Source organism: Hirundo rustica, chromosome 17 (genome assembly GCF_015227805.2).
Source record: "Hirundo rustica isolate bHirRus1 chromosome 17, bHirRus1.pri.v3, whole genome shotgun sequence".
Lineage (NCBI taxonomy): Eukaryota > Metazoa > Chordata > Aves > Passeriformes > Hirundinidae > Hirundo > Hirundo rustica.
In genome coordinates this window covers 2906750-2934179 of record NC_053466.1, presented here as the reverse complement: position 1 = coordinate 2934179, position 27430 = coordinate 2906750, and the positions used below count along the sequence as shown (strand labels likewise).

Sequence of the window (27430 nt, the reverse complement as noted above, 5' to 3'; positions counted from 1 at the left end):
GGATTTTTTTTTTTTCTATGTGTTTTTCACTGGCTGAAGCTTCTAAGAATCACTGAAAATTATGGCTTGGGTAGGTGTAAGGATACTGATTAATTCCATATTTTCCAATTGCCTGAGCCCCTTTCTCCAGCCCAGTCCTGTAGCACTGAAGCTGAAGAGGTTCCTCAGGCTGTTCCTGCGGCCATGCTCTGCGCACCTTTTGTTGTGTGCAAACAGCTCCTCACGGGGTTATCGCAACTCGGCACCTTTATATCAAATGATAAAGCCGCCGAGGGGCCCGAGGGGAAGGTTCGTGCCGGGCTCGGCAGTTTCACACCTCCGTGAGCAGGAGATGCCGTCACCCCACTGAGAGGCTCCTGCTGCACGGCCAGACCGGCGCTGGGGACACGGACCTGGCCCGGGGGGACGAGGGGAGGCAGAGAGCTCTGCAAAGCGGGTGTCCTGTGGGGTACGCCTTTCCTGGGGGCCCCGAGGTGCTGGGGAAGGTGCTGGGTGAGGAGATGTGGGGGAGAGCCGTGCGCGATGTCCGGGCTCCTTTCCCTTTGTTCTTCTGTGCCCTCTGGTGGCACTGGGAGCGATGGGATCGGGACGCGTCTCTTAATTTGTTCGTACCTTCGCTCTGAAATGCAGGGAATGTCGGGAATACTTGAGCAAGGTCTTTCTGCTCGGATTCACATCCCTCCCAGTTAGCAGGAGATATCATAATAGTCTCCCGTGGGCAACAGAAGAATACGTGCTTCCAGCCCCGGGAGCTCCGGGGGGATTAACAGGCATGCAAGTCAAAGCCTCAGTCTTTAGGTACAATTAACCCGCTAGCGAGGCTGGCAGATTTCCCGAGGCTCTGCCAAAAATCCTGCTTTACAAACCAAGGATTTTTTTCCTCGTAAGAAGCATAAAGATTAGGCAGGACCAGCGGGCCCGTCCCTCGGCATTGGAGGTTGGTTTCTGGTTGTCAACACTGTATTGTACCTTCAGCATAGATCTCAATTCAGCCACAGAGGGTTAAAATAATTCCCCAAGGTAGCTTTATCCTCTTAATGGACAGGCTTGATAATCATTCTTACAGAAAGGACATTTCCTCTTTCCTCTTCCTTTTCCTTCTGGTGCTGCGCTGGAGAAGAGACCACAGCCTAGAAAACTCTGGTGTCATTTGCAGCTCTGATTCACACCTCCTGTGCATTTCTCATACTCTGCTGTGTGGTTCATGTTTGCATTGCTTCCATTGCTGCAAATATCCATGCTAAATCCACGTCATGGAAAAGGATGGGCCATGCTGAAGGCTGGAGTCTGACAGCTTGGATAACCTGAAGCTCAGTGCAGGGGGAAGCAGCGCTTCACTTGTTAGAAATAAGAAATGGCAGCTGTTGGACAACAGAGGAAATTATTACAGTCCCAGCATTTCCCATTCCCTGTTTTCTCTCTGGAAGATTGTTACAGTATTCTATATGTGAAGGGAAGTGTGGGTGCAAACTCTGCAGGGGAGATCAATGCGAGCTTTGCTGAATGACTTCAGAGCTGGAGCCCATCATTCCCGAAGTGTCTGCGGTGGGCCTGGTGAGCTGTGCTTTGGGAAATCATTTGCTGGTGCAAGGGAAGGTGCCTGTGTAGCCTGCATTCCTGCGGGGCAGTTCTCCCTCTGACAAGGGGACAAGGTTTGTTTCCCTGTTGCTCTTGTTTTACCAAGAAGCCCAGAACACAAAACACCCAAGTCTGTACCAAACCAACCTGTCCAGGGTGGGCAATGGGAGGCAGGGACCCCACACAAGTAGTTTTTCCTCCAGATGCTCATTTCTATGTGGGGAAAAAAAAAAAAATACATCATATAGAAATGCTGTACAATTCAATCTGTTAGAATCTTTACAGTGTCTTGGTCATTAGGCCTCTAAATAAATGATATTATATGTGCTATTGTCCTCCTAATTTTAATGGGAATTTTACTAATACATAGGCTAGAGTAACTTGATATGTTTTTAAGGTTTTAAGTAAAGCATAGTTCTTCTGTAGCTCATCCTGATGGATTTTTTTTTTCCAACTTACATCCCTGCAATTGATTCTTCTGTCTCCTTCTTGCTGTTGTCTGTTCCCCTTGTCAGAGATGGCACTAGCTTGTTTCTTAGTTACAGTCTTTGTGATCCTTTGGGGATTCACTTGTGCTCCATGAGCAAGCAGCAAGAGAGGAAGATGTTTCTTTGGGCTGTAAAATCCCCCAGCATCACCACTCTGCCTCTGAGTCACATCTGCTGCCAGAGATGAGGCAGTGCCTCTTAATCCCACATTGCCCAGTCCAGAGATCTGTTGGATAAAAACATCCAGGCAAGTCAAGGGTGAAGTGGTGCACAGTGCACTGAAACTTCCCCTGTCAGCAGTGAGAGGCTTTGCCAGGCTCCAGGTGTCTGTTAATCCACGTCCAGTGAGGGATGAGCTGAAGTGAGGGACAGGTGGCAATGAGGGCAAGAGGCTGCCAGGGTCACTGAGATCCTGCTGGGACCCGCTGGGCTGCCCCAGGCTTGGTTGAGTGGGGTCCTTTCTTTGAGAACATGGTGAGAGCGTGGTAAGGGAATGCCTAGGAATGGGTTAACAGAAATAGATCATGGTAAAATGTGTGTGGAGCTGCTCAGAAACCCAGCCTGACCTGAGATCTCTCAGCCTGCCATCACTTTTTGGAGTCTCTGTGTGCTGCTTTCCCTTGCTCTTTACTCTCCTAGATGATATTTTTTCACCTTATACTAGGAACAGGAGACAGAAGAAAGAGCTGAATCTTTTCAGGACACAAGAGATGAAGCTGGCAGTGAGCCAGAGCTGCTGTGCAGTGGGCAGTGAACACCGGGACGTGAACCTGTAATTATACAGCTCAAATTCTGTGAGCAGTACTCCAAGCATCATTATGTATGGGCTTGTTTGACAGTACTGTGGCTTAAGAGAAAAACATCCCCTCAAATTACTCTTTAATTTGGAAGTCAAGAGATTATCAATTCAAATCTTAAGCTCTTCTGCCTGTAATTGATAATCGTGTTCATTTAACAAACCTGCTATTGAACTGCTCCTCAAACTCTTAATTCATCAGGTAACTGCTGATTTTTCTTTTGGAAAGGATAATTGAGAGGCTCTACAAGGTTGCTTCCAGCAAAGATGAGATCAAACCTAGACTAAAATATGGCAGATCTCAGGCTCAGCCATGCAGCCTTCAAATACAACTTTTCAGTATCTGTGTCCTTAACCCTTCTGGGCTGTAGCCATGCTTTGATCTCAGGCTCTGGAAGCAGAGATCAGGATGCCTTTCAATAGGGGCCTGGTTAACAGGGCTCCACCCCAGCTGTGGAATTGAAAAAAGACATTCCCCTGGACAGTAAAGCTTACAGTTACAAAAAACACAACAAAACCCTCCAACCCATAACTAGATTTTATGTATGTTGTTTCAAACATGCAGATGCCAAATTTAAGGACTCTTGTGCTTTTTCACACGTGACTTAAACTCTCCCCATGCTGCCTCAAGGTGGCAACACTCCAGACAGTCCAAAGCCCAAGGCTGGGCTCCTGTTCCCTGGCCTCAGAATGAGGAGTTTGACTGACAGGCTGGTGGGACTATCCCAGATTTACACTATATAAATTTTTCTTTTTGATTTTAAAGCTTTATGGTCTTGAGTTCCTTTACAGAATCATTATCACATCTGTCACTGTCATTGCTATCAGGGCCTAAGGATGTTTGTAATGGAGAGCAGCAATCCAAGCTATCACTCTTGCTGAAATACTGCTCCCAAGCACACGATAGGCCAGGTGCTGTATTTATTAATAATTCCCTCTGATGGTGCATATCAACCCTACATTTTGTATTAATGCAATTTATTTTGAGTTATTTCTTCGGCAGTGAAAATTGTTTTGGAGATATTTTTTGGAAGCGTTGCGAGTTTGTTTGTTGGAATCCTCTCCTGGAAATGAGGCATGTCTCTCATGGGCTCCTGCTCACTCACACACAAATGAACTGCTAATTAGGATGATGAAATTGCTGGGAGAGGTGAAACCTTCCAGTTGGCCAAAGAGAAGATTGTGGATTAATCTGTGTAAAGCTGAAGGCTCGACTAAAACTGCTGCTCAACATTCTGGTGCTAATGAGACTTGTATGTCTGCCACTCAAGGAGCTGAAAGTATGGCCTCTAGTTTTCACTGAGAGATCCAAAGTGGGAGCTCACTCCTCTGTGGCATTTAGTGCTTTCATCCCCACTGGTGATGACTGGAATTGGGAACGTTCTGCAGTTTATGGTACCCAGTGATGCAAGGCAGTTTTTGCTCTCCGTGGATAGTTTTTGTACATGAGTAAAAGCATCTTGAGAGACATATGGATGTTTAGAAAATTGCAGTATGATTTGGAGAGCAATTTGTCTCGCCTGCCCCCTGCTACCATATTGTATCACTTCTTCATAGTTTTTAATGTACTTCTGCTTACATCAATTCACATAAAGGAGGAAAAGGCTCTCCACATCTCTGTGAAGCACCAGGTGACCTGTTCAGTGTCATATTGTGCAAAAAGTCCAGTTCCAAGTTAGTTCCTTGCTCTCTGCTTGAGCTTCTTAGGACCCATGGAGAGGCTGGTACTGTTCTCTTTTCCTTTTTTCCTGCAGTTTCCCTGCAGTCACTGAGAATTGATCTATCTATCTATATAAAAATATAAATAATATAGATGCATGTCCATGATGAAGGCAAGGCAGATGTTTTGAGACTGCTGCTGTGTTTGCAGGAAGCCGCCGGATCGTGGATGTGATGGATGTGAACACACAGAGAGGAGTGGAGATGAGCATGTCTCAGTTTGTGCGGTACTACGAGACCCCAGAGGCCCAGAGGGAGAAGCTCTACAACGTCATCAGCCTGGAGTTCAGTCACACCAAGCTGGAGAACATTGTCAAGCGGCCCAACGTGGTAAGGGAGCCCGTGGTGAGGGGCTTTATTTCAGCTTCTTCCCAGAAATAAATCAGGGAGTTTAAACAAGGTGGTGGGAAGTGCCCGGAACTCCTGCTCGTTTAGTGTCAGGATCTCATTTTTAGCCAAGTAGAAAGCTGGTCTCCTTGACAGTGAAACTTAATTTACAGGAATTAGGTACCTGATGAGCTGTTAATCATGCAATTTGCACTGATACACCCGTTCCTCTCAAGGTATTTAGGGGAAACTTCACCCGAAATTAAATACCTATCTAGTATTTTTCCTCCTCTAAGGAAGCTTAGATTCATTATATATGAACGGTCCTTTTACCTAAAATACATTCACGCGGTCCCAAAGCGAAAAAAGTTGGAAGCACAATTGTCAAATGTAGAAATATTTACATAATTAAATCAGCATAATCACTGCTATGTCAGATTTGGCAGTAGTGGAAGCGGATACATTTGTACATACTTTTTAAAGGTAGAGGGCTTTTGTGATTTTATTCCCGATGGAGTCACTGGTGTGAAACTGTGACCTTATTAGTGAAGATAATTTCATTTATCTCTGAAATGTAGCCATGTGTGCTGTGCTACCATGTAGCTGGGTGCACAACTACAGCTCTATGATATTTTGTTTTCAGACACTTTTCACCTAAGTCCTTTTCTAGTTATGGCAGCAGTTTTTTCTGCTGGGGACATCTCTTACCCAAGAAGACAATAAAAACACCACACTTCTGCCCAAGCAGGTCACAGATAGATTTGTAGAAGTAATTAACTAGACTGCTTTGTTCTTTTACAAACAGATCACAAATTGAATATTAAACACATATTTAGAAGTTAATTCAGATTTTTTTGCTGTCATTCAGACACTTAGCGGGCAATTTGAAGGAGCTCTGGGGAGTTTCTTGTGTTCAATTGATCCCGGTTTTCCCAAACACATTGTGCTCAGCGAGCTTTTAAAACATCTGTGCAAATTTCCTGGGTGCTTAGAAATTAAATACGCAGTTAGGTACCTGTTATCACGTGTAAATGTTATTTCATAGCTGTTTAAAATGGCCTGAGCTCACAGTTGTTTGTAAAACCAGAATATTTGGATTTCATTGAAAGAGAGATTTGCATTCCCATGGGAGTAGCAGAGAGGGTGTTGTGAAAGTCCAGTACCTAAAGTCAGCTCCCATATATTTGTATATGGTGTTCCCTTGAATCCTGCAGAGTATTGAGCCTGATTTAGGTTCCCTGCTGTGTAAACTCTGTGTTGCAATATCAGAATGTGGGAATCATTTCCGAATCAGGGCAGTAAGCAAGTTTTGTTTTCACATACAAAAATGTCCCACACAGGACAAGAGAAGGTGCTCACAGGTGCCCATGAGACAGAATTTGCACTCAGGTAAATTGACTGTAAAGCTCTCCTTCACCTGTATTTTAAGGGGCTGAGTTGTGGGGATGAAATGCTGCAGTTTAACAAGTCGGGCACATGGGACTTTTGCTGAACAGCGAGGTTCTCCCTGTCTGGGAGCATCTGCTGCTGTCACTGGAGCAGTTTTAGCCAACAAGAATATGTCCTACCCTGTGTTCAGGAGCTAACAGTTGATTCTGGTGGTGTTTCAGGTGGACTTAGTCGACTGGGTGGATAATATGTGGCCACAGCACTTGAAGGAGAGACAGACAGATGCTACCAATGCTATTTCAGAGATGAAATACCCCAAAGTGAAAAAGTAAGTCTTTAAAAAGCTCTGCTCTTGACTGCCTTAAATCATTTTATCTTTGCTGAATACAATCTTTAATCAAGTCTCTTTGAAAAATGCATTTTTATTTTTTAGTTTTGAGCAACCGTTTTGAAAGTGGCAGACTGACCTTAAGTAGTAAATTCTCTGAAAGTGCTGCCCAAATAAATCAGTTCACATCACACAGATGTCACATAGTACAGTCAGAGTCTTGCTCTAGGCTGGGCTCAGATCCTGCCCAGGTTATAAACTGCTAATGACAGACGTTATTAGCTGAGAATTGTTTTGTGAAATGAGCTTGAAGTCTATTTTTAATAGGTGCATGTGACTTCCTAGAAATTCTGTCACTGCCCTTCCTGCCAGTTTGCTTTTCTATTCACTTTTTCAAGAGCAAGGTCAAAGACTGGATTGACTCTCCAGGCTCAGGACCCGCTCAGGGCAGGTTTGAGACTGGACACAAGAGCAGTTTGTCCTGGTTCTGACTCTCTCTGCTCTAGGTTTTGGGCAAGCATAGGCTCACCTTGCTTTTTCTTCTGCTTTAATGTCTTGAAACATTTTATGTGGTGATTGGAAAAAAGGAACTATTTGGAGGCCTCAAAATGTGCACTGCAAGTTTCATGGGAATGAGTAGAGCTGAGATAGGAGTTCCTTTAATGATGTAATGATGTATGGCTGATGAACACCAGGTAATCCTGGAGGCCCTTCACTGCTGTTTCTGTTCTATTGGCCAGACTGAATGCTGGCAGAATCCCAGGCTCTGCTGTTGAACTGACCTCTGGTGTCACTCAGAACTCCTTCCAAACTGTAAAATAGATTGGTACTAACAGATATAAAGGAGTGTGCAGTCAGGAAGTGATATGTAGCATTTACTCTTGTTCTGTAAAAATAAACATTTTGGAATGTAAAGGTCTCCATAAAAGAAGAGACTCTGACAGGCATTGGGGATTATGCTCAGCAGCACTGATTTCAGTGGAAGTTAAAGATATTCCTACATTTTGAAAGGATCACACTGCTCATTAGAGTAACTGGATGTGGATTGGAGTGCCCCATGCATTTGGAAATGTCCTAAGTGACTTGCCTGAGGTCACACAATAAACCAGCAGCAGAGCAGCATTCGCTTCCCAAGTGGTTAGTCAGCTAAATAACATTATTTATAAATTGCCAGATCTAAGAAACTGAATCCTGATTCATGGATGGTACAAGGTAAGAAGTAAAGGAAACAATTCCTTTCTTAGAGCAGGCACACTCCAGATGCTGAAAAAGATGTAGCAAGTAAACAGAGCAAGGCAGAGGTGGTTTGAAGGATAAGGTAGCAACATGACTAACAGAATTTAGCAGAAAAAGCAGAGTATATGCCTGCAGTTCACTACTTGCATCATGAAATGCCAGATGGTAGGTTTCAAAGGGATTTTAGAGACATACCAATTCAACCGATTTCGACATGGAGTTTTTCCCATCTGTGGAGGGTGGCCTGGTAGAGAGGCAAGGAGATGCCTGATGAAGAAGCAGACACGGAGCCGTGGAGGTTGCTGTCACTGGCAAAGGGAAGGTGGAGGGTGACAGCTTGATAAACTAGTAGATGTGATAGGTACAGGGAAGCTAAACACTGAAAGACTGCGAACGCTTGAAATGTGACAATAGAGTTTGATGTTGGGAAAAGGAGTTACAGGCGTGAGTGTTAAAAGGCGAGGGTGATGCAGCTGGAGTGATGAGGATGTTGCTACTGAGTGTCATCTCACAGAAAGACTAGAGAAGGATGATTTACAGCACTGTTGGCACAAACCCCTCATCAGTCTGAAGAAGCCACAAAGACAAAACCAGTAACAAACAGTGACAGTCTGTGAGCACAAGAGAAGCTGTACCAGATCAGGGTGAAGATCTGTGATTCTTAGTAATCTGTCTGCTGTTGGGTGCTTGCATTTATGCCCTGGCAGGAGTGTAAGAACGGTGTGAGCGTAAAATGATGCTGCTCCTAAAAATTATTTTCTGAACTTCAACTGCTGCAGTCCAGGCAGGGGCTTGTCCTGAGGTAGAAGTGGTTTCTGTGTGCTCAGTGACTCTCAAAGAGATTGCTCTTCCATGAACTCGGTTTAAAGATGAACTCCTCAAGAGATTGGCTTTCTCCATCTTTGGGAACTCAACTTGACCCTTTCCTGTGGAGATTCTGGTCCCAGCTATTGCTGTGAGCATCCAGTGGGTTTGAGCCCTGATTAAGGAGATCATGTTAAGTTGTGGAGGCACAAGTCAGTGCTGTCACTTGCTTCACACTGCCCATTCTTATACGTGAATCATCCATATTCATATGCTTTATTAATGACTGTTATTGCTCAGAAATGGGATCGATTCATTCCACTCTTGTTCTGAGCATTCCCATGATTCTGAGAGTTTGCAGTATGCCATCCCCACCATTAACGTGCTCCCTACAAACAAAAAGCACTCCAGCGAGAGCTCTGCAGTTTCGCAGACACAGATGGCATTACCAGACACAAATGTCTGTCTTGGCTCCTGCACGTCGAGTTCCGTGCTGGGAGTGAAGTTAGAGAACGCTCCATCTGCTGCTTCGGTTACCAGGAGCACCGCGCGCGCTGGAGACCACCCCGCCTCGTGCTTGGACTTGCACCATTAACTTCTTAAAAAAATTCTGGCTAATGAAGTTATTTTTCTGTCTGTAGGTAAACGGCTGCCTACCTCACAGGAGCCGTAGAGGACTGAATTAAGTGGGGCAATAGTTTATGTCTCCTCTTTCACATCCCAGGGTGCAAGTTCCTGAGAAATGTCCTGCAGACATGAGATCCTGGATGGAAGTGGGAAGATGCTGTGTAACCAACAGCCAGCAGAAAAAGGCAGTGATATTTTAACATCAGCTTTTAGGGGCAGGAGCTTGTTATATCACCGTAACCATTTTCAGGTAGCTCAAAACAAGCTCAGATGTATTTTTCTGTTTAAATTCATCCAGAACTGAAGCAACCTGGATATAGCTGAGTCAAAAAAAAAGTCATTTATTCATTTATCAAAAGAGATAACCCTGCTGAAATTATAATCATCTTTATTAGGTTTTGTGTTTGTAGCCTTGCAAGATTATTTGTAATGCAGTGACAAAGATACTGTTCAGGACATGAAACAGTAACAGGAATTTCTAAGAACTTGGAAATGTTTGTGCTTTAGTCACTGCAATATCCTTTTTACCTTCAAAATTCTTCCTATTACTTGAAATATCTAGGCACTGCTGTAACAGGTCTCTATAATGATTGCTGGCCTCCAGTTAAGGATGGGGTATGTTGTGTGACACATCCACCTGTTCACAAAAGATTGCTGCTCTGTTAGCATGTCCCCAGCCCCATTCTCCCTCTCCCAGGCTGTTGTTCAGCCATCCATTCCTTTCTATTCATTCCTTTACTAAGTAGGGATGGATTTAAACAGATGCTAAAATGCTCTGCTGAGCTGTGGTCTAATTAGAAGCTGAGGGTGCCTCTGGAGACAGGGAATCGAGGGAGCTCGCAGGTCCCATAAGGCAACCTGGCACTGGTTTATGCATGTGAGATACTTGTCTGCACTTTGTTTGTTGTTTGAGGATTGCTTTTGATACAAAACCTCTATAAGTACAATTCAGTAAAAAAAAATAGACCAATAAGTGCGAGCTCTTGTTAAGACTTTCCAAGCTAGCAGAGTAAATAAAATTTTATGTCTTCAGTTCAGTGCATGAGTCTCAAATACTCCTTTGTGTAGAACTAGGAGGACTTGCAGCATCACACATGTAACTCAAACAACCACCAGTGTTTACAACAGTTTGTGGTGACCCTGGAGTTGAACAGCTTTATCACGGGGATGAAGAAACGAGTTGTGCTCTCACAGACACCAAACTGCTGTTCCAGGGGCAGACAGACAGGCCTGGCTCGCAGTGAGCTGGCGGCTTGGTTCAGTACATTGCGGCGGTGGGTACCTCTTCAGAAATTTAAGCTAAAAAAAAAAAAAGACAGAGAGAGAGAAGCAGGCCTGTTCGTTCTAGAAGTTCAGAGTTCCTATGCTCGTGCGCTGTTGGGTGCCAGATTCTGGAAGGTGAGCCAGGGGTGCCTGTGCGGTCCCCACTCGTGGCAGCGGCACGCTCGGATGTGAGCTCACCCTGCGCACCCTCGGTGTTCCACAGGGGCCGGGCAAGGGTGCGACGAGGGAAGTGTTGTCGCTTACTTTTGGTGCCAGTGTGGCCTGAGAGTGTGACTTGCAGGCACTTCACAACTCTCCGGTGCTTGGTAGAAAACTGGCTTCTCTTATCTCGGGTATTATTTCTGTGTGTGACTGACTCGGACCGTAACCCCCTCAGGGCAGGAGCCGGGCCTTTCTTTCATGTGCGTTTGAAGTGCACGGGGTGTGGTGACCACGCTGTGTGACGATTTGGTTTGTTCCCTCGGGCTGGGAGCGCTCGGTACCGCTCCCCATGAGGGGGACGGGGTTGGTTGGTCCCGGCAGGGCACGGGCACAGGCACAGGGCCCGCTCCGGCCGGTTCTGAGCAGCCTTCCACGGGCACGGCCGGCCCGGTGCTGGGGGCCCTGCCGAGAGCGGCGAGCCGGGGTTCGTCATCCCTATCGGGGGAGCCGGAGCTCATCCTTGAGGAAAGCCGGGTTCATCCCCGCAGGAGCAGGCAGGGCTTACCCCTAGGGAAGCGGGAGCTCTCTGAGGAGATGCTGGGGCTTATCCCCGCGGGGCAGCCGGGCTCTCCCCTCAGCGGCAGGGCCGGTCGCTGCCCCGTGAGGCGGGGGGGGGGGGGGCGGCAGCCGGGCCGGTGCCTCCCGGGCGACAATGGTTTCTTTTGTCTTGCGGCGTAATTCGTGGCTTCCAGCTGCAAGGGCCCCAGTGTGTGGGAGCGCTGTCGGTGCGGGCCGAGGCGCCCCGAGGTAGCCTTTGTTCCTGCTGCCAGCCCCGCTCGCAGGCCCGGCAGAAGGGCCCCGGGATGCTGCCGGGGGCCGCTCCCCGACACCCGGAGCGGAGCTCCCGCCCGGGGATGGGCAGCCAGGCCCGCGCCTTTCCCCGCGCTGCCACTTGCAGTTGGCTCATGGGTCTGTGGTATTCGGTTTCAGGCTCAGGGATTTCAACCAGCCGGCGCTGCTCCTGGGAGGAAGGAAGAGCGAGCTATACTTTTCTCATTGGCCCGAACAAAAAACAGAAGCCTCTGCTGGGGTTTGGGAGTGGTTTATGGGCTGAGCTCAGTGGCAGGGGAGCCCTCGCAATGCCAGAGGGAATAGAGCCGTATGGTGCGCGGTGCCTATTGCGGGAGAGAAGGAGCTGAGCTCAGGGTAATGCTGCTGCCGCTGCCTGTGCGTCCGCTCGCGTCTCCCCGGGCCCATGTGCATGAACGCTGCCTGCCCTGCCCGGCGCTGCCTTCGCATCCCGGCGCGGCTCTCGCTGTCTTTGTTTCTCTGTTTGCTTGCGGGTTTGTAGCGATGCGTGGCGAGTGCATTGTGGGTTTGCCTGGGAGTGTGGGCTCTGCGCTGGTTTATGGAGCGGTGTCTGTGTTGTTCCTGTGTTCCCAGCTCGCTGTGTTTGCTTAGTGGTTTAGCTTCATTTGTATCATCTCTCTCTCTCTCTCTTTTTTTTTTTTTTTTTTTTTTTTTTAATATCTGTGTTTGTTCTTCCTCGTGAGTTTGCAGGTTACTCCATATTTCTTCGCATCATTTCTCTAACAGATTTCCCCAGATGTTTGGTGGTTTGTTTTGGGTTTTTTAAAATTTTTTTTTGGGGGGGGGGCGGTGGGAGGGGGAAGTTCCCATTTTCTCCACATCACAAATCCTTCCTCCAAAATAACAATACATTAACTGGACAAATTTCAGGCTTGTGGAGAACACAAACCAAACTCTTCCATCAGGAAGAGAAGCTCCCCCCCAACAGATTACAAGCAGCTGCGTGTTTTAAAACCCTGACTGAGGCTGTGCAGGGAGACAGAGTGGAGTGTGCAGGGGTTGGATGTGGTAGCAGTTGTGGAAACGTTCAACTTGGGGCATCTTTCGTGTCGCTCGTGTTTTCAGGGTGTAACTCTGGTCAGGTTGTCTCCCCATGCCTGACGTGGGTTTGTGTTCCTGTAACCACTGTACCTGCCCTGGCCCGGAGCGCTGTGGCCACAGCACACAGTGGGATGTAGTTCCTAGATTTCTTTCAACATGGATGCTCTGTTATGGCTTTTTTTTTTTTTTTCCCCTCTTTTTCCTTTTTTTTTTTGTTTTTTTTTTTTTTTTACCACTGTTGTTATGGAAAACCCTGAAAAGTTGAGTGGTTCCCCAAATTAGCAGCTGTTGGTGATGAGAAGCCGCTGGCTGAGGCTGGAGCCGAGCGGTGCCTGAGATGAGCCGTGGCATGGAGTGTGCTGGGACCATGTGACTGCGGTGTACATTGGAAGAGGAAGCTGTAGAGGTCAATGCAAAGGCATTGTGCCAGACTCTGGCAACCAGGGAGAGAGCTGGATGGCGGAAGATCCTCCCGCAGGCTCCTGAGCCGGCCCGGAGCTCTTGGGTTTGGACAAAAGCAGGCCTGGGAGATTAACAGCATAAATTAAGGCATGGCTTGTTTGTGGATGGAAAGGAAAAGAGTTTATTTTCCAAATGCTTTGCAGGTTTTTATTAATCACCATGTGACTCTTTTACTAAAAGTGAAAGAGTGGAAATTGTGTTTAGAGGAGTTTCAAGAAAACAGAGGGGAAAATGGGGAAAAACAAGGAAGAGAAAGAGTTGCGTGTTCGCAGTTATACCTGCTTTGGTGTTTTCTCACCAAACTAAATTTTAAGTGCTTTGATTTGAGAGGATTCAATCCTGTTGTTTCCTCTCTGAACAGAAACAGTTTGACTTCTTCAGGTTTAGATTATTGACTACAGAGGAATAGCTAAAAACCATCTAATGCCCAGGCCATGTTTACTCTTCCAGAATATCTTAATCCAGTGGCTGATTTTTGGTAGGTAGCGCTGTCTAGAAAATTTTTGTTGTTAGTGTGATTTATTTTATATCTGGCCTTTTGGAAACTGAAAATAATTGACTCCATAAGGATTTGAATATTTTACTTTAAAACAACATTGACCTCTAATACTCAGCACTGCTTACAAGCTGAGAATTTCCATGCTGATTTTTTTTTTTTTTTTTTTTAAATCCCTTATGAGCAATAATTATTCAATCTGTGACTTTTTGCAGTTTGGCTGGAAGAAAGGCAACTTCCTTTCTGGGCTTCTTTTATTGTTTTTAAATTCTATCTGACTTGTAATCAACAACATCTTGGTAGAGAAAACATAAAAGGAGAAATTAAAAAAAAAAAGTGTTTGGGAGGGAAGGACTCATATTTTGAAATGGAGCATATTGAGAGTGTAGACAGCTTCTTGGCTAGCTGTGATTTTTGAAGCATCTGAAATACCCCAGGGGCAGCAAAAGCTTCTTCCTGCTTCTGAAGGATTTAAAAAAAAAAAAAAAATTTAAAAAATTCCAGAGTGGGCAAGAGGAGAGACGTGTAATTGCACAAGGAGAGGTTCTAATTGTGAGATGAAGGCGCAGGACCTTTTTTGAAGCCCACAAATTGACTGTCTTCATGACAGCATTGCGTATCATTCTGTCAACTCCGGCTCGGGATGTGGTTGCTAGGCAGCGGCTCTTATGGACCCAGAGTGGCTCTGATTTGCCAGCCTTCTGCAGACACATGGTAAGGTCCTTCCCAGCCTATCATCTACAGGGACTTCTGCACGCCGGCTGCATACTGCTGAGCTTCTCCTACCTGAATGTGAGCAGAAAAAGACACACTTAAATCAAACCTTTTTTATTTTTTTTCCCCTCCTTTCCTTTTTTTTTTTTTTTTTTTTTTTTTTAAGACAAATCCCCTTCCGGTAGTGTTTCCATAACTCCCCTTAAAAATCAAACCAAACCCACCTCCCTCCCTCCACCCCCCCCCCTAAAAAAAAAAAAAAAAAAAAAAAAAAAAAAAGCCATGAAACGGAGACCGGAACAAGGAAAAGAGGTTAGTGGGTTAAGTGGTGTGTGTTTCCTGCGTTTGCAAAGGTGCCTACAGTGAGGAGGGCGGCTGTGATTCGGCCATTAGTTACAGATGGTGGCTGCAGGCTGGAGATTCCTGCAGCCAGACCACAGCTCTTGTGTCTTTTCCAGCAATGCAGACTTTAAACTGCTCAAATCCTCTATCAAGACGGAGTAAAAAAATAGTGGCTTTGATACTTAGCGTGGCTGCCAGCTGGGTCCTTTATGTATTTTGATGCAGAATGCCTAGAAATGCGAACAAAAAGGAGTTAGTTTGCCAAATGAGGTTTCTGTCCCCTAATCCTTGCAAAAATGGCATGAGTGGCAAGTAGGTAAAGAACATTGAGGAGGATTTATAAGCAAAACAGATTTTTCAAAACTTTTAAGCTATTTGTGTACAACTTTTGATGAAGGTTGTGTCTCTGAAACGATGAAGGAGAGCATTAAACAAATCACCCCAGGGACTGGCAGTGGCATAAGAAATATTTCGGAACAGCCTAACTTTTAATGATTTTCTATTCCCTAACTCTGAAAGCTTTAATTCCTCTTGTATGAACAGCAAACTCAGACATGGAGATACACGTTTTTCAGCAGAAACCTCGTTACCTTCATGAGACAAATTCCTGTACTGTAAATGCACAAACTTAATTGGTGAAAGCAGCACTGCACAGGCAGTTAACCTCTGCAAATTAAGATATGAAAAATACTGTTTCAGACTGATTCATTTTTGTCCTTCACTCTGCTTGCAGGTACTGTTTGATGAGTGTGAAAGGATGCTTCACTGATTTTCATATTGATTTTGGTGGCACTTCAGTGTGGTATCACGTTTTCCGTGGGGGGAAGGTAGGTGAACCTTTTTTGATATTTGGTTTTATTTCTCTGTGCCTCTTACAGAGGGGAGGGATTGTTTTATTTTCTTTTTTTTCCCTTTCTTTCTCTTTTTTTTTTTTTCTTTTTCCTTAAGGGGATCAGCCAGTGATCAGACTGCTTCAGCAGCTTTGTTGATATACACAGAGTTTACTGAACTAGAAGGACACCACTCACCGTTATGAAACAAACAAGTGATTTATTTGAAATACCAAATGTGTTATTTGCTGGTGGTGGTGTTTCTAGGCTCGCTGTTGCTGTGTGGTCCAGAAGTGTCTTGCAGCGAGATGTGGCTGTGTGTAGCCTTGTTGGGTCAGAGTGCCCTCACAAGTCTCCTGTAGATAAAGCTTCTGCTCCTTTTAGAGATTCCACATTCCTTTGTACAGCACAATAAGCCAGAACTGAAACATTTTAGATACAGAAGCCTTAAAATACACAGCATGTACGGCTATATTGACATCTTTCCTGGTTTAGGATGTTTTTCCCAGTTGTAGTGTGGACAGTGTATGGTGGGAAGTGCAGTCAGTCAGTGATACAGATCCTGTTCCTCTCTGTAGCTCAGCACAGCTCTGCTGTACCAACACACTCTTCTGAGCTGCAGGTAAGCCACAGGCAGCTTCTGAGTAAGATATTTCTGGAAGAGAGATGACAAGTGACAGTTACCCAGCCACTTCCAGCACGTGGGCTAATTGCTGCTGCTGTCTGTGTGTGCCTCTGTGTACAGCACCGGGGAAACAAATGTTTCATGCAGAAAGCTGCTCATTTGCCTAACACACGGTAGCCTTGCTGGAGTCTCAGCTGTTGCTTTTTGTTGACTCTTGCTAATGGTTAAATCTTCATTTTGTTTTTAGATTTTCTGGCTGATTCCACCTACTCTGCAGAATCTAGAACTTTATGAAGAATGGGTTCTCTCAGGAAAGCAAAGTGATATCTTTCTGGGAGACAGGGTGGAACGGTGCCAAAGAATTGAGCTGAAACAAGGCTACACGTTCTTCATTCCTTCAGGTATCCCTGTTAACTAACCTTCTGGAATAACTGGGACTGTGTTTTACTAACAGGAAAACAGTTCTTCACACCTAAACCCCACACTGACCTCTTTATTTGCTGTGACAGAAGAAAGGCCAGGGACTAAATGTGGTTAATTTTCCAGAAGTTAAGACTGATGGTAGATGTACTGTGAGGAAGTGTGTGAGTGATCACATGTGTGTACTGGGAGAAAGGGGAGAGGAGTTGGGCCTCTGGAGCTGTCAGTTCACCAGTTCTCATCAGAGCTGTGCTGACTGCTGCTGTTAGCTTTCTGGGAAAGACAGCTTTCTCTTTTTGTGATCTCTTCTGGCAGGTTTCACCTGCAGTTCAGTAATTTGCTTCTTTGCCTCTATCTGTAGCCAGAGGTGGGTCTTGATTCCCTGGTGGAACTCAAGAGTGATTCTGGTCCATGGGAGAGCAGGTGCTGTGCTCCTTCAGGTTGCTTCTTGGGGAAACAGCTTCATTGTTACAACTCCTCAGAATTTCTGCTGATGGAGATGGTGCTGAATCTGGACATCTTCCAGCAGCCCAGCCACACTCCGTTTTACACTGCTGCCCACCTCAGTAGCTGTGTCGCATGATCCAGGCTCATCTTGCAAAGCCACCAAACAGTTGGTGCTTTGAAGGCTGATGGTTCAGCCCTTTCTGCTCCTGCCTAAATTGGATTAAGGATGGTGGAATGTGTAACAGCCCTCATTAAAGATGATGACTTCGCTTCCCATGACTATTATAGGACTGTGAGTTTGTTTATAATAATTTAACACATTGTCTCTGTCTATTGGATCTTACCAGGGAAATAAATATAAAATAAATATAGGTAGACTTTCTACAAGAGAGAAGGGCAGGCTGGTAGTTTTTCAGCTCTGGAATTAATTACTCTGTGGAGATAGGATTATTGGTTTTTAACCCTAGAGACAGATCATGCAGAGACAGGGACAATGTTCCTCTCATCTAGGGAGTGTTGTTAGGATCAGTTGAAGGCCACAAATGTGCACATTTGTAAGTATTTGGTAAGAATCCACCTGGGAGATGACAGATAAAATGACTTTGAAGGTGGAGGAGTTAATCTGTGAAAGGAATTAGATCTTGCCTTGAAACAGGTCGGAATGTGCCGTTACTGTTTGAGCTGGGTGTTTGAGTGTGGCTGTGCTGTTTGCTTAGATCCCATTACTGCATCTTCTATTTATCTCCATCCTCCTGTGAAAAGCCTCCTACAAGTAAGACTTTCTGTCAGTTTAGTCATGTTCAGCAGCTGGAACACTGCAGGTTGTGGGAGCTTGGAGAGGACACAGCTGTAACATGGTGGCTGCCACAAAGTCATTCCAAATGGGTTTTTGACTCTAGTTTCTGTTTTCTTAGGAAAGCCCCAAGTACAGAAATGCCAATACCTCAGACATTTTAGGCTCCATGCCAGATTTGAAAGGCATTTATGAATAATTTCTCTGTAAGCACCTTGTACATTCAAGGGTTTTTGCTCTGCTGTATTTTCTTTGGAAAATTTATTTGCAAATCTCTTATTTGTGTGAAAGGGCATTATTTCTGCCTTTGTTTTAAGAGTATGGAAATGCCTAATTAAAGGGTGTTCCAGGTCAGTGAATTGAGCACAGCTGTGTAAAACAGGTCAATTCCTGTGACCTCTTTGCTCTGGTTTGTGCACATATCATGTTAGTTAATGTTTGAAAGTGGTTTTTATGTGCTTTAAAAGTGTTCTTAGTGTTTAGATTCTGTTTATGGGTGTCTGTAAAACCAGCGTGTCCTGTATTTTCAATTGAGCCTGATAAACCCTTGACCAGCCTCAACTCATCCATGAGGAAATACCTTCTAATTACAGGTTTGGTTACAGAAAGTGTAGAGGAATTAGTGCTCAGCTGAGCTGTGAATGGGAAGCATTTCAGCAAGAGACTTTCCCATAAAATATCCCGCTCGGCTCCTGCTTTCAAGTAATTTTTGGGAGTACTCCTAGAGATGCTGTTACACCGTAGCACTGTGAGGGTGAAGTAGGTAGAGAAGACTGTAAGAAGACAAGTGGGGGAGTGAAATCACAGACTGCTGAGAAATGCAAGGTTTGTCTGAGAATCTGGGATCAGCACTAGATCCAGTCAATCCCCGAAAGTACAAACCACTTGGACAAGAATGGGGATCATTCTTAGGGAAGGTGTAATTATAGTGCTCACCAGGGCCTCGGGGTATTTCCCTCTCCATCGCTGCCATCACCCTTTCAGGATTAAGTTTAAACCAGTAGATTTCTACTGGCGTTTGTAACCCTGCAGAGCACTGAGAGCACGATCTCAGCTGTGGTATCAAGGAGGAATTGATATAGAACCCAATGTTGTCAGCACAGTGAGTTGTTATGGGCAAAGGTGCATTTTTCAGCATTTTAGGAGTTCCTCCTAAATATGGGGAGGGGAGGGTAAGCTGGGATTCTGAGGGATTCTCTTGTAGGAGCCCAGCTGCACCCTGGGGGCCCCACAGGGCTGCTCCACACGAGCTATGCATTGTTACAAGTTCTCATCTCTCACTTTACTGATTCCCACTGGTGAGTCAAGGATGATAACTCTGCTAAAGTCTGTAGTAAAGTGATAAAATCAAGTAGGAAACTGGCCTTTCCCATTAATGTAACTGGTGTCAGTGTAATTGTTGATTGAGAAATACACACATTGTGCCATCCTGAGGTTTATGGCCAGATTAGATTCACGATGTTAGACCAGCTGAAGGCTCAAGAGGGAAGGAGGCTGTAACTGCTACCAGTGTCAGGGAATGATTTTTTAATTTTTTTTCTGCAGAACTCAAACTGTCGTTTTCCCAGAATAGGAGCAGACTTTTCCTTATACAGGAAAAGTGCTGCAGCCCCAGGGTCTTTACACTGTGTGTGTTACCATGGCAGAGTTCAGTATGTAAAGTTTTCATGTGGTGAAGATTCACCACAGATGAAATCTGATCAAGGTAACATATCTCACTCTGGGGTAGTGGACAGGGGATGCTGCCTATCTGACTCATGTGCCAAATAAAAGGGAAATTCTTTATAAAGTGTGCTTCAGGTGGAAACTGTGATGATCCATAAGAGAAAAAGCATCATTTCAGTGCTCAGTTATGGTCTCAGTAGGGAAGCAACAAAGTTTTACCAGTCACAGTGAAATCTAGAGCTTGTCCAGTAGTATTTTTGCTGTGGTTTTCTTCTGCACCATGTGATGACTTTTCAGGGGGGGATGTATGAAGTGTTTGGAGCCTGCTGTGGTGGTGTTAGGGAGTAGTAATTCAGGTATCTCCCATCACTCTGCTGGGACACACAGAATCAGTGTTTGGGCAGAATCCCTCAGATTTCTGCAGCTCAGCATTTCTGTGGACACCTGTTTTTGGCTTTACAGGCCAGTCGCTCTCTTACATCATGACTGTTCCTCTGCAGCCTTTTTGAAATACTGCTCACTGGGTTAATCCCAGTTAACCAGGTTTTTTTATCTTCAGTGCTTCTCCCTTTATAAGTATTTTCTCCTTTTACATCACTGCATAACTTCACTGGAACCCTCCTCTCTCCTTCTCTTGCCCTTCACCCTCCACTCCAGTCTTTATTCTCTGTAAACTGTCTTTGACTTCTCGCCTTGCACTTGTTTTCTCAAGCGGTGCATTCATCGATTTCCCTCTCTCTTGGTCTCTGGACACCACATTAGTTTCTCTCATGCTCTCCTAAACATCACTGTTACCTAAACCCAAGCTCAAAACTAAGCATACACAAAAATTATTCTTTTTTTCAATCCACTTACTCTTTTAAGTCTTAGTCCTGCTGAATATGTAATTTGATTGTGAGTGATGGACCTCTGACATGGGTATTGTCTTTCTCCTCCTGCTTGTTGTACTCTACAAGTGAGATTTTTGCCATTATTTGAAATATTTTGAACTTGTTTGCTTTTCTCTCAGTTTCTTGGCAGGCCTCTCTTTCAAAAAATGACCTTTTCTTTCATGCATGTGTATGTATGTCTGGTGCAGACACTTGTACTTCAAATTCAGGGGAGTTTGCACATGTAAAATCGGTGCATGCAAAAGCAGCCAGCTTGTAGTATCTTGTAGAAAATGTTTTTGCCTGTTAATGTTGTGAAGTCAGAGAGCAATCAGTGTCTTGAAAAGGTGAACTCCAGCCAGTTCTGGATTGTCACTGATGTTGACTGCCAGAATCTGAATAAACTTGGATTTTCTTCTTTTTTTTGTGAAATCCAGTTTTGCTGAACTCCAGGGTAGTTGCCACCCTTGTGGTGGACACAAGCTGATTCTGGGCTTTGCAGTGTGGTTGGTCTCAGAATATTTGCAAACGTCCTGGGTTTGGTTCCTTTGGGAGGAGATGGCTGATGCTGCCAGGGGTTGCTCTGTCCTCCTCTTTCTTGCAGCCTTTTTCTGAGCCTCTGTCACTGGCTCACGAGCAGCTGTGGGCTTGGGTCTTCTGATCTTACTGTAGGCTTTTCAAATCTGTAGCTTTAATGTGAGTCCATGGAGGAGGTGAGATGTTGGGCTGCCATTAGATATCACAGAAAACTTCTGCAGTGCTGATTTATTCTACATTCCTTCAATCAAAATCCAGACAGGGTAACCTGCAGTCAACTGGATGCTCTTCCTTTCTGGTTCTTCTGCAAACTTCTCGTGTTGCTGCACGCAGTTTTATAACAGTTGTGTTTCACCTGGGAGCTGGCAGTGTTCCACCGAGGAGTAAGCTGTTTGTTTTACTTTATTTTTCTTGTGTTCTCTGTACTGCACTTCAGGGCCTTTGGCATGGAAACATGCTGTTAAAGTCTCTCTTAATTATTGTGGTAACCTGAGAGTCCTCCAAAGCTCTTGTCTCCAGTCAGATGCAGAAATAATGACCTTTCTCAGATGAATGTTTTTGGGAAGGAGAGTGGACAGAACGAGATGCTCTGTGTGGACTGCAGGCAGCTATTTTGCAGGGATTCAGTGTTTCAGATGCTGTCACCGTGGTTATCAGTGGGTTTTTGCCTATTAGGAGTGTGTGGTCCTAGGTCACCTCTGCTGTGCCAGTGAGAGTTTGATGGATTATTGTGTGATGGGGCCAGAAGGTGGCACATAGCCCTTACAGCAGGGAGAATGACAGGCTATTAAAATCTGGCTGGTACATTTTTTGCAGGGTGTTGTGCTCGGGCTGCAGAGCTGCCTGGCTATTTTTGGTTGCTGTTTAGTTTTTCCCATTCTGTGAGCTTCCACTGACATTAATGGAATCTCTATGCCTGGAACCTCAGGGACCACATGAAGAAGATTGGTGGAGAGGATCAAAGAGGAGGTTTTTTGCCTTGAGTGTCTGCTTTCAGATGGAAGGTGGCAGCATGATGTTGGATTTTTGGTTCTGTACCTAATGCTGAGCTCTGCCTCATTCTTAAAAACAATTTAAGATTGAGAGTTTCTGTATTACTTGTACTACTGGGGCAAAATTAGTACATTTTTAACTTTAAAAATGTAAACATGATCTTTCCTTGACCGATTTGATTGTGGGCACTGTTATGATGCAGTCATTCTTCTTTTGAGATTTGCTGGCAGTTCCCACTCTCAGGTTATCTCTTCAGTCGCTTTTTATTTTTGAGATGTATGTATTTTATCTTTCCCACCCCAAGTTGCTGTAGAATTGCAGGAAAATGTGTGGCAACTTCTGTATCACAAGGCAAAATATCAATTCAGTTACTAATGGAAACAGATGCACCATGGTTTTGGCTTGGAGCTTGTAGGCTGTTTGCCCCATAGCTTTATAAGTTAATATTCTTTTTCATTATTGTCACATGGATGATTGCATCCTTGAGTAGGAATTTGCAGCCCACTGAAATCTCCTAACAAGTTTGCAATGTTTAATAATACTTGTTTTATAAAATTCAGAAGATAATGAGATCATATCTTTCTTTTAACTGTTCAGAGGAAAACGTTTGTTACTGTTAATTTTACCTTCTTGATTTACTAGAGATGATAACATCTAAATATTCGAGTATATCTTAGGAGTGGTGGAATAATTCATAACTGTAAATCAGCTGAGAGCATTTCTGAGTCTCCTGAATAGAATTCCTGCTCAGTGTTTGCTTGGCTTCATACGCTAGGATTGTTTTGGGAAGAAAAAAGCACTTATCGATCGCCAGGAGCTGAAATAGAAACCATCAACTTCAGAAAAACCAGAAGTGGATGATCCTCTTATTGAGGCTTGACATGAGGGCTGTGAGCAGTGTCTGCACTCCCAAATCCGTTTATCCCTCGTGGCTGAGTCTGTCGTGGGCAGGACTGGGCAGTGCCTGGGCTGGTTCCACCTTCACCGCTGTGGGCACAGGCTGCTTGGGAAATGATCATCCACGGGGAAAACCTTCCTGGTTCATGGCTGGTCCTCAAAGCCACACTGTCAATGTCCTCCTCTCATCTGTAGGATTTAATTGGAGCTTTAGGTAATATTTAGCAGGTGCTTTTGTTTGTGGCTTTCAGACAAAAATTAACGATTTCTTGTTCCGCTGACCTTTGACTTTTTCAGTCCTTATTCCAGTTGTTCTGATATTATTCCTGTGCTTTTTTTAGCATTAAGGATAAAATGAAATTGTTGGCATTTTTCTGTTTTTGAGACAATTACCAAGAGGTGAGACATTATCTCCTGTCTCACAGAAAGCCATGAAACACAGAGGGTTGTGCAGCAGTAGCAGGGTTTGTGTGAGCAGCACAAAGCAGTCACTGAGGAGAGAACTGATGAACTCACTCCAGAGGTGTCGGTGTTGGAGGCTGTGTGGCAAGTTTGTGCTGTGAGAGCTGGAAGTCAGACACACAGGGACAGACGTGACAGGCTGTTCAACACAGGTGATGCGACCTAAAATGTCAACAGACCTTCAGCTCCCCCAGCAAAACGTAGCAGCACAGGTGAAGGTGAGGCAGGGGTGTGGTGGATGACATTAAAGCAAATCCCTCGGCTGTCCTTTTGTCATAACCATACATGCAGCACCTCCCGTTCTGGAGGTTTGTCTTCCCCTTTAAAAACCGTGGTAATTGGGGGAGCTGACAAGATGGGTGTTTTTGTTTGCAAATGATCACAATGAACATTCATCCTCCTCAGTTTATTTCTGAGTCGTGCTGTAGCTAAGCTGTGGGAATGGATTGAATGTGCCATCCAAGCTTCTCTTTTCTCAGAGCTCATTTCCACAATACATTTCCCTGATGGAAACTGTTTCCTGTTTTCTGCTCATCTCTCTTTCCTCCTACTTCTACTTTTCTGGTACTGACCTCCAGTTTTTCTCCATACTCGGCCCGGTTAATATTAGAACAAGAGATTTTCATGTTGGGTTTTTTCCCTCTATAACATCTGTGCCAATATTGCTGGGATTTTGTACCTTGTCAGTTTTCCCATCTTTTCTGTCTAACCTTGCCCGTTCTGTCCTGTGTCCCTGGAATCCACCTCTTGCTGCTCGTGTCTCTGCAGTTTCAATTATGCACGTACGTTCCTCAGGCAAGTGGAAGCTATTTTGGGATGCAGTGTGACTGAAATGCTGCGCAGCTGAGTGGCCAAAATCTATGTCATATTCAGGTGACTCAGGGCTGACAGGGCTGTGTCCTGCAGAGGGGCTGAGCTGGATGCTGCCTGTGGGAGCACAAGAACTGCAGGAAATCTGGGATTCCCCAGGACTGAGCTGTGTGCCCAGCTCGGCACTTCAGCAGTGAGGGGATGGTGCCCACAGGCATCATCTGTACCTGTATCAGAGCTGTGCCTGCAAATCATCCCTGCCTTGGCAGGGGTAGGAACTTGACTTCCCAGGACTTTTTACAGTAGATGACTTTGTTGCTTCGTCTCTCGTTTATTTTTGTTTTCCCAGTCCTGATGGATTTTAGTGTTGTGTTATTAAAGGGTTTTGCTACTGACAACTGTGTCATTAACAGCAATATTTTTGCTCTTGTTACTAGAAATACTTGCATCTTGAAGGACCTAGTGTTCAGTTAATTCAGCAGCTGGGAGCTGAAGGTACTAATTGCTTGTAAGTTGTTTAGTCCTGGATTATAAATGCAAGTAGGGAATTAAAGATCATCTCCACAGAACCAGAGGTTGTTTCAGATATTTTACAGAAGATTTTCAGTTTGCACTGTACCAGCTCTGCAAGAATAGGTGTTTGAAACTATATTTGTGTTCATTATTCTTGCTGTTGAGGGTTTGTCATGTCTGGAGCACCATTTGTTGGAGGATTGTTTCAAGCCAATGATAGATCCTTCCACATTTCTCCCAAAAATATTGGGACTACCACCAAGAAAGTCTAGCAGTTATTAACACCAAACCCCTTGGCATCTCGTGGGGGTAGAGCTGAGAAGTCAGGGAAGGTGTGATGAGAGACCCAAAGAGCTGGAAACAATGAAACCAGCTGCATACCAGTGTGAAATGTTCACTGAGGAAATGCGCCTTGTAGGAGAAGGCTACTGTGTGGTTTCAGTGGAAGCACCCACTCAAAGAACAACGGCACTGATGGGATTAATTTTATTGATTATTAAATGAAGAGATATCTCCTTTTAACCTTTCAAATAGACAAGAATCAGCTCAGTTACTCCTTTCAATTAAGTTGTAAATATTTGGTAACAAATGGTATTTTGAATGATGTTGATCATTTCACTAAAATAACAGTTCCACTGAGGTTGGACATGGACACGTGCTGAGGACTCCTCAGCGTTCTGCTGGTAACTGCCTGGTTCTGAGCCATCCTCTGCCGCCGCTCAGTTGTGGGGCCATGAAAGTCATTTCATTTTTTGAAGTTTCAGTTTGTTCATCTCTAAACATGACAATTGAGGTGGATTGTCATGCAAACCAGTCCTGTGTTTCAGCACCCAGCCAGTAAGTTGGTGTTGGGGACCCAGATTTGCCTCAGCACATGGTTTCCATTCTTTCCCCCAACCACGGAAATCTTTGTTTACCCAGTGAAAGCAGCAGCCCCAACTTCCTTGACCTTGGATTTGTTTTCCTTCTCAAAGACTAGGATGAGGATCATTTGTTTTTCTAGTAGTTTGCTCTTAGTACAGACTGATGCATTTCATGTGAGGTGCTGAACTACTTCAGCTGTGAAGCATTTATAGTGTTGATGTGTGTAGCTGCCACCTTACCCTTACATGGAAAAAAAAAAAAAATCCTCTCTAGTTGACTGTTCTTGATTTGGAAGTAATAAACAGGCAGGATCACTGTAACTGAACTTGAACTGACCAGAGAAGGAAAGATGGAATAATTCTGAGAGCTCCCAGGGCCGTGAGCCACCCGCTGGTTTTATATGCATCGCATTTAGTGTGTGGAGTCAGACCTGTACATTGACTGAAACCTGGAACAGGTTGCCCAAAGGGGCTATGGAATCTTCAACCCAGGAGGTAACTAAGGAGCCATCTGGACACAGTTCTGTGCAGCTGGTACTGGGTGGTCATGAGGGTTGGACCTCCAGAGGTCCCTTCCAGCCTCTACCTCACAAATTCAGAAAAATGTATCCAGGGAGAAAATTCTAGTGCTGATTTCTTTTGCTTCCTATCACTCTTGTACCAGCATGCCCTTAAAGCCCCAGTCCTGCCGTATGCTCTGGCTCAAGGACTTCCCAGATAGAGCTTTGCAGGCCTTTATGGTTGAAAAATTGTTGTGGAGGAGCACTTTTGTGGCTGCTGGCTGGAAAACCCTCTGAGCTGAATGGCATTTTCCTGCTCCCTCACTGATCTGGAAGTGAGGGAAAGCTGCCACAGCTTTAATGGAAAGTACTGCACAGTCAGGAGAAAATTGACTGCCCCCCATGTTGCTTTGCTGTCTGCTGGTTTATAAATTGTAATGCTTTTCATTAAAAAAGAAGAGGAAAAAAAGTGTCAGGTCTCTGTGGGTCCCAGATCATTAGCAGGATCAATTCCTTTTTCACTGCAGAGATCAGAGGCTACAGTCTTGCATAGCCAGAGCTTCAGCTCCTGACAGACCAAGCAAACAATGCAGAGGCAGAGGAGCTGGTGTGTGGCTGCCTGAATTGCTGTGCCTGGATGTTCGTTGTGATAGAAGATTCTTTGGAGCCTGTGAAATTAATTCAGTCCCTTGCAGGATTGGGTCAGAACAGTCTCATTAGCCCCAGTACCAGAAATGTTAAATCCCTTAACTTGAGGCTTGCAGTGCAAAAGATTTCTCAGTTATTCAGGAAGCTGATCATAGGTGATGAAACTTTCACCTCTGAAGGAGGGCTGGTAATAATCTGAAATCTTTTACGTCTGAAGGTGTGTTCTGGTGTGAGGGAAGTTTGGTGTGCCTCAGTCCAGTTCCACAACCCTTGGCCCTCCACCACTGCTGACATGGTTTGCAGCCATGCTGGGGGTGCCAGTTTGAGAGCCAAGTGTATAGAACAGAACAAGAATTTACTTCTTAGTCACGGCCGTGGTTGAGTCACAAACTTGCGTGTGCTCAGTGAACGCTGTAAGTGCTGGGTGAATAAATAGAAGGACTGATTTACAGAGGGTTGTAAGACTGCACGTCACAAGGTGCCCTTCTGCTGTGACTAGTCCTGAAGTGTGGTGTGAGCATCCCATTTAACCTTTCACTGCTTTAACCTCTCATCCCCAGCACAGTGGGATTCAGGGGCTTGTTAAAGTTTGATTATAAATTGCTCTGTAATGCTACGTAGCACGAGGCATTCTCAGTTCTTTGCTTTCCCTCTCTAGGGTGGATACACGCGGTTTATACTCCAGTAGATTCTCTGGTGTTTGGTGGAAATATCCTGCATAGCTTTAATGTTCCCATGCAGCTTCGCATCTATGAAATTGAGGACAGAACAAGGGTAAGGATGCTTGATTCTCTTTTTAACTGAGCAGTTCTTTGTCACTGTGATCTGTCATAGTCTCTCCCTCGTATTCCCTTCTGACAAACAACAACTGACGGGATCTCTGTGTCAGAGTCGTTGAAACAAGAGGTAAACGTGA

The 27430-nt window shown here is 44.9% G+C and overlaps 1 protein-coding gene across 4 annotated transcripts in view; it reads left to right on the top strand.

Annotated features, from left to right (window-relative positions):
- Positions 1–27430, top strand: part of KDM2B (lysine demethylase 2B) — a 106216-nt gene that overhangs the window by 19647 nt on the left and 59139 nt on the right. For 3 of the 4 annotated variants that reach the window (XM_040080518.2, XM_058422770.1, XM_058422771.1), the window contains exons 5-9: positions 4733–4911; positions 6519–6625; positions 15376–15469; positions 16345–16498; positions 27173–27288. In XM_040080518.2, the coding sequence (XP_039936452.1) occupies positions 4733–4911; positions 6519–6625; positions 15376–15469; positions 16345–16498; positions 27173–27288 (650 nt within the window). Of the gene's footprint in view, positions 1–4732; positions 4912–6518; positions 6626–11805; positions 11924–15375; positions 15470–16344; positions 16499–27172; positions 27289–27430 lie in introns of those variants that run through there. The other variant, XM_058422772.1, reaches the window with a different exon arrangement.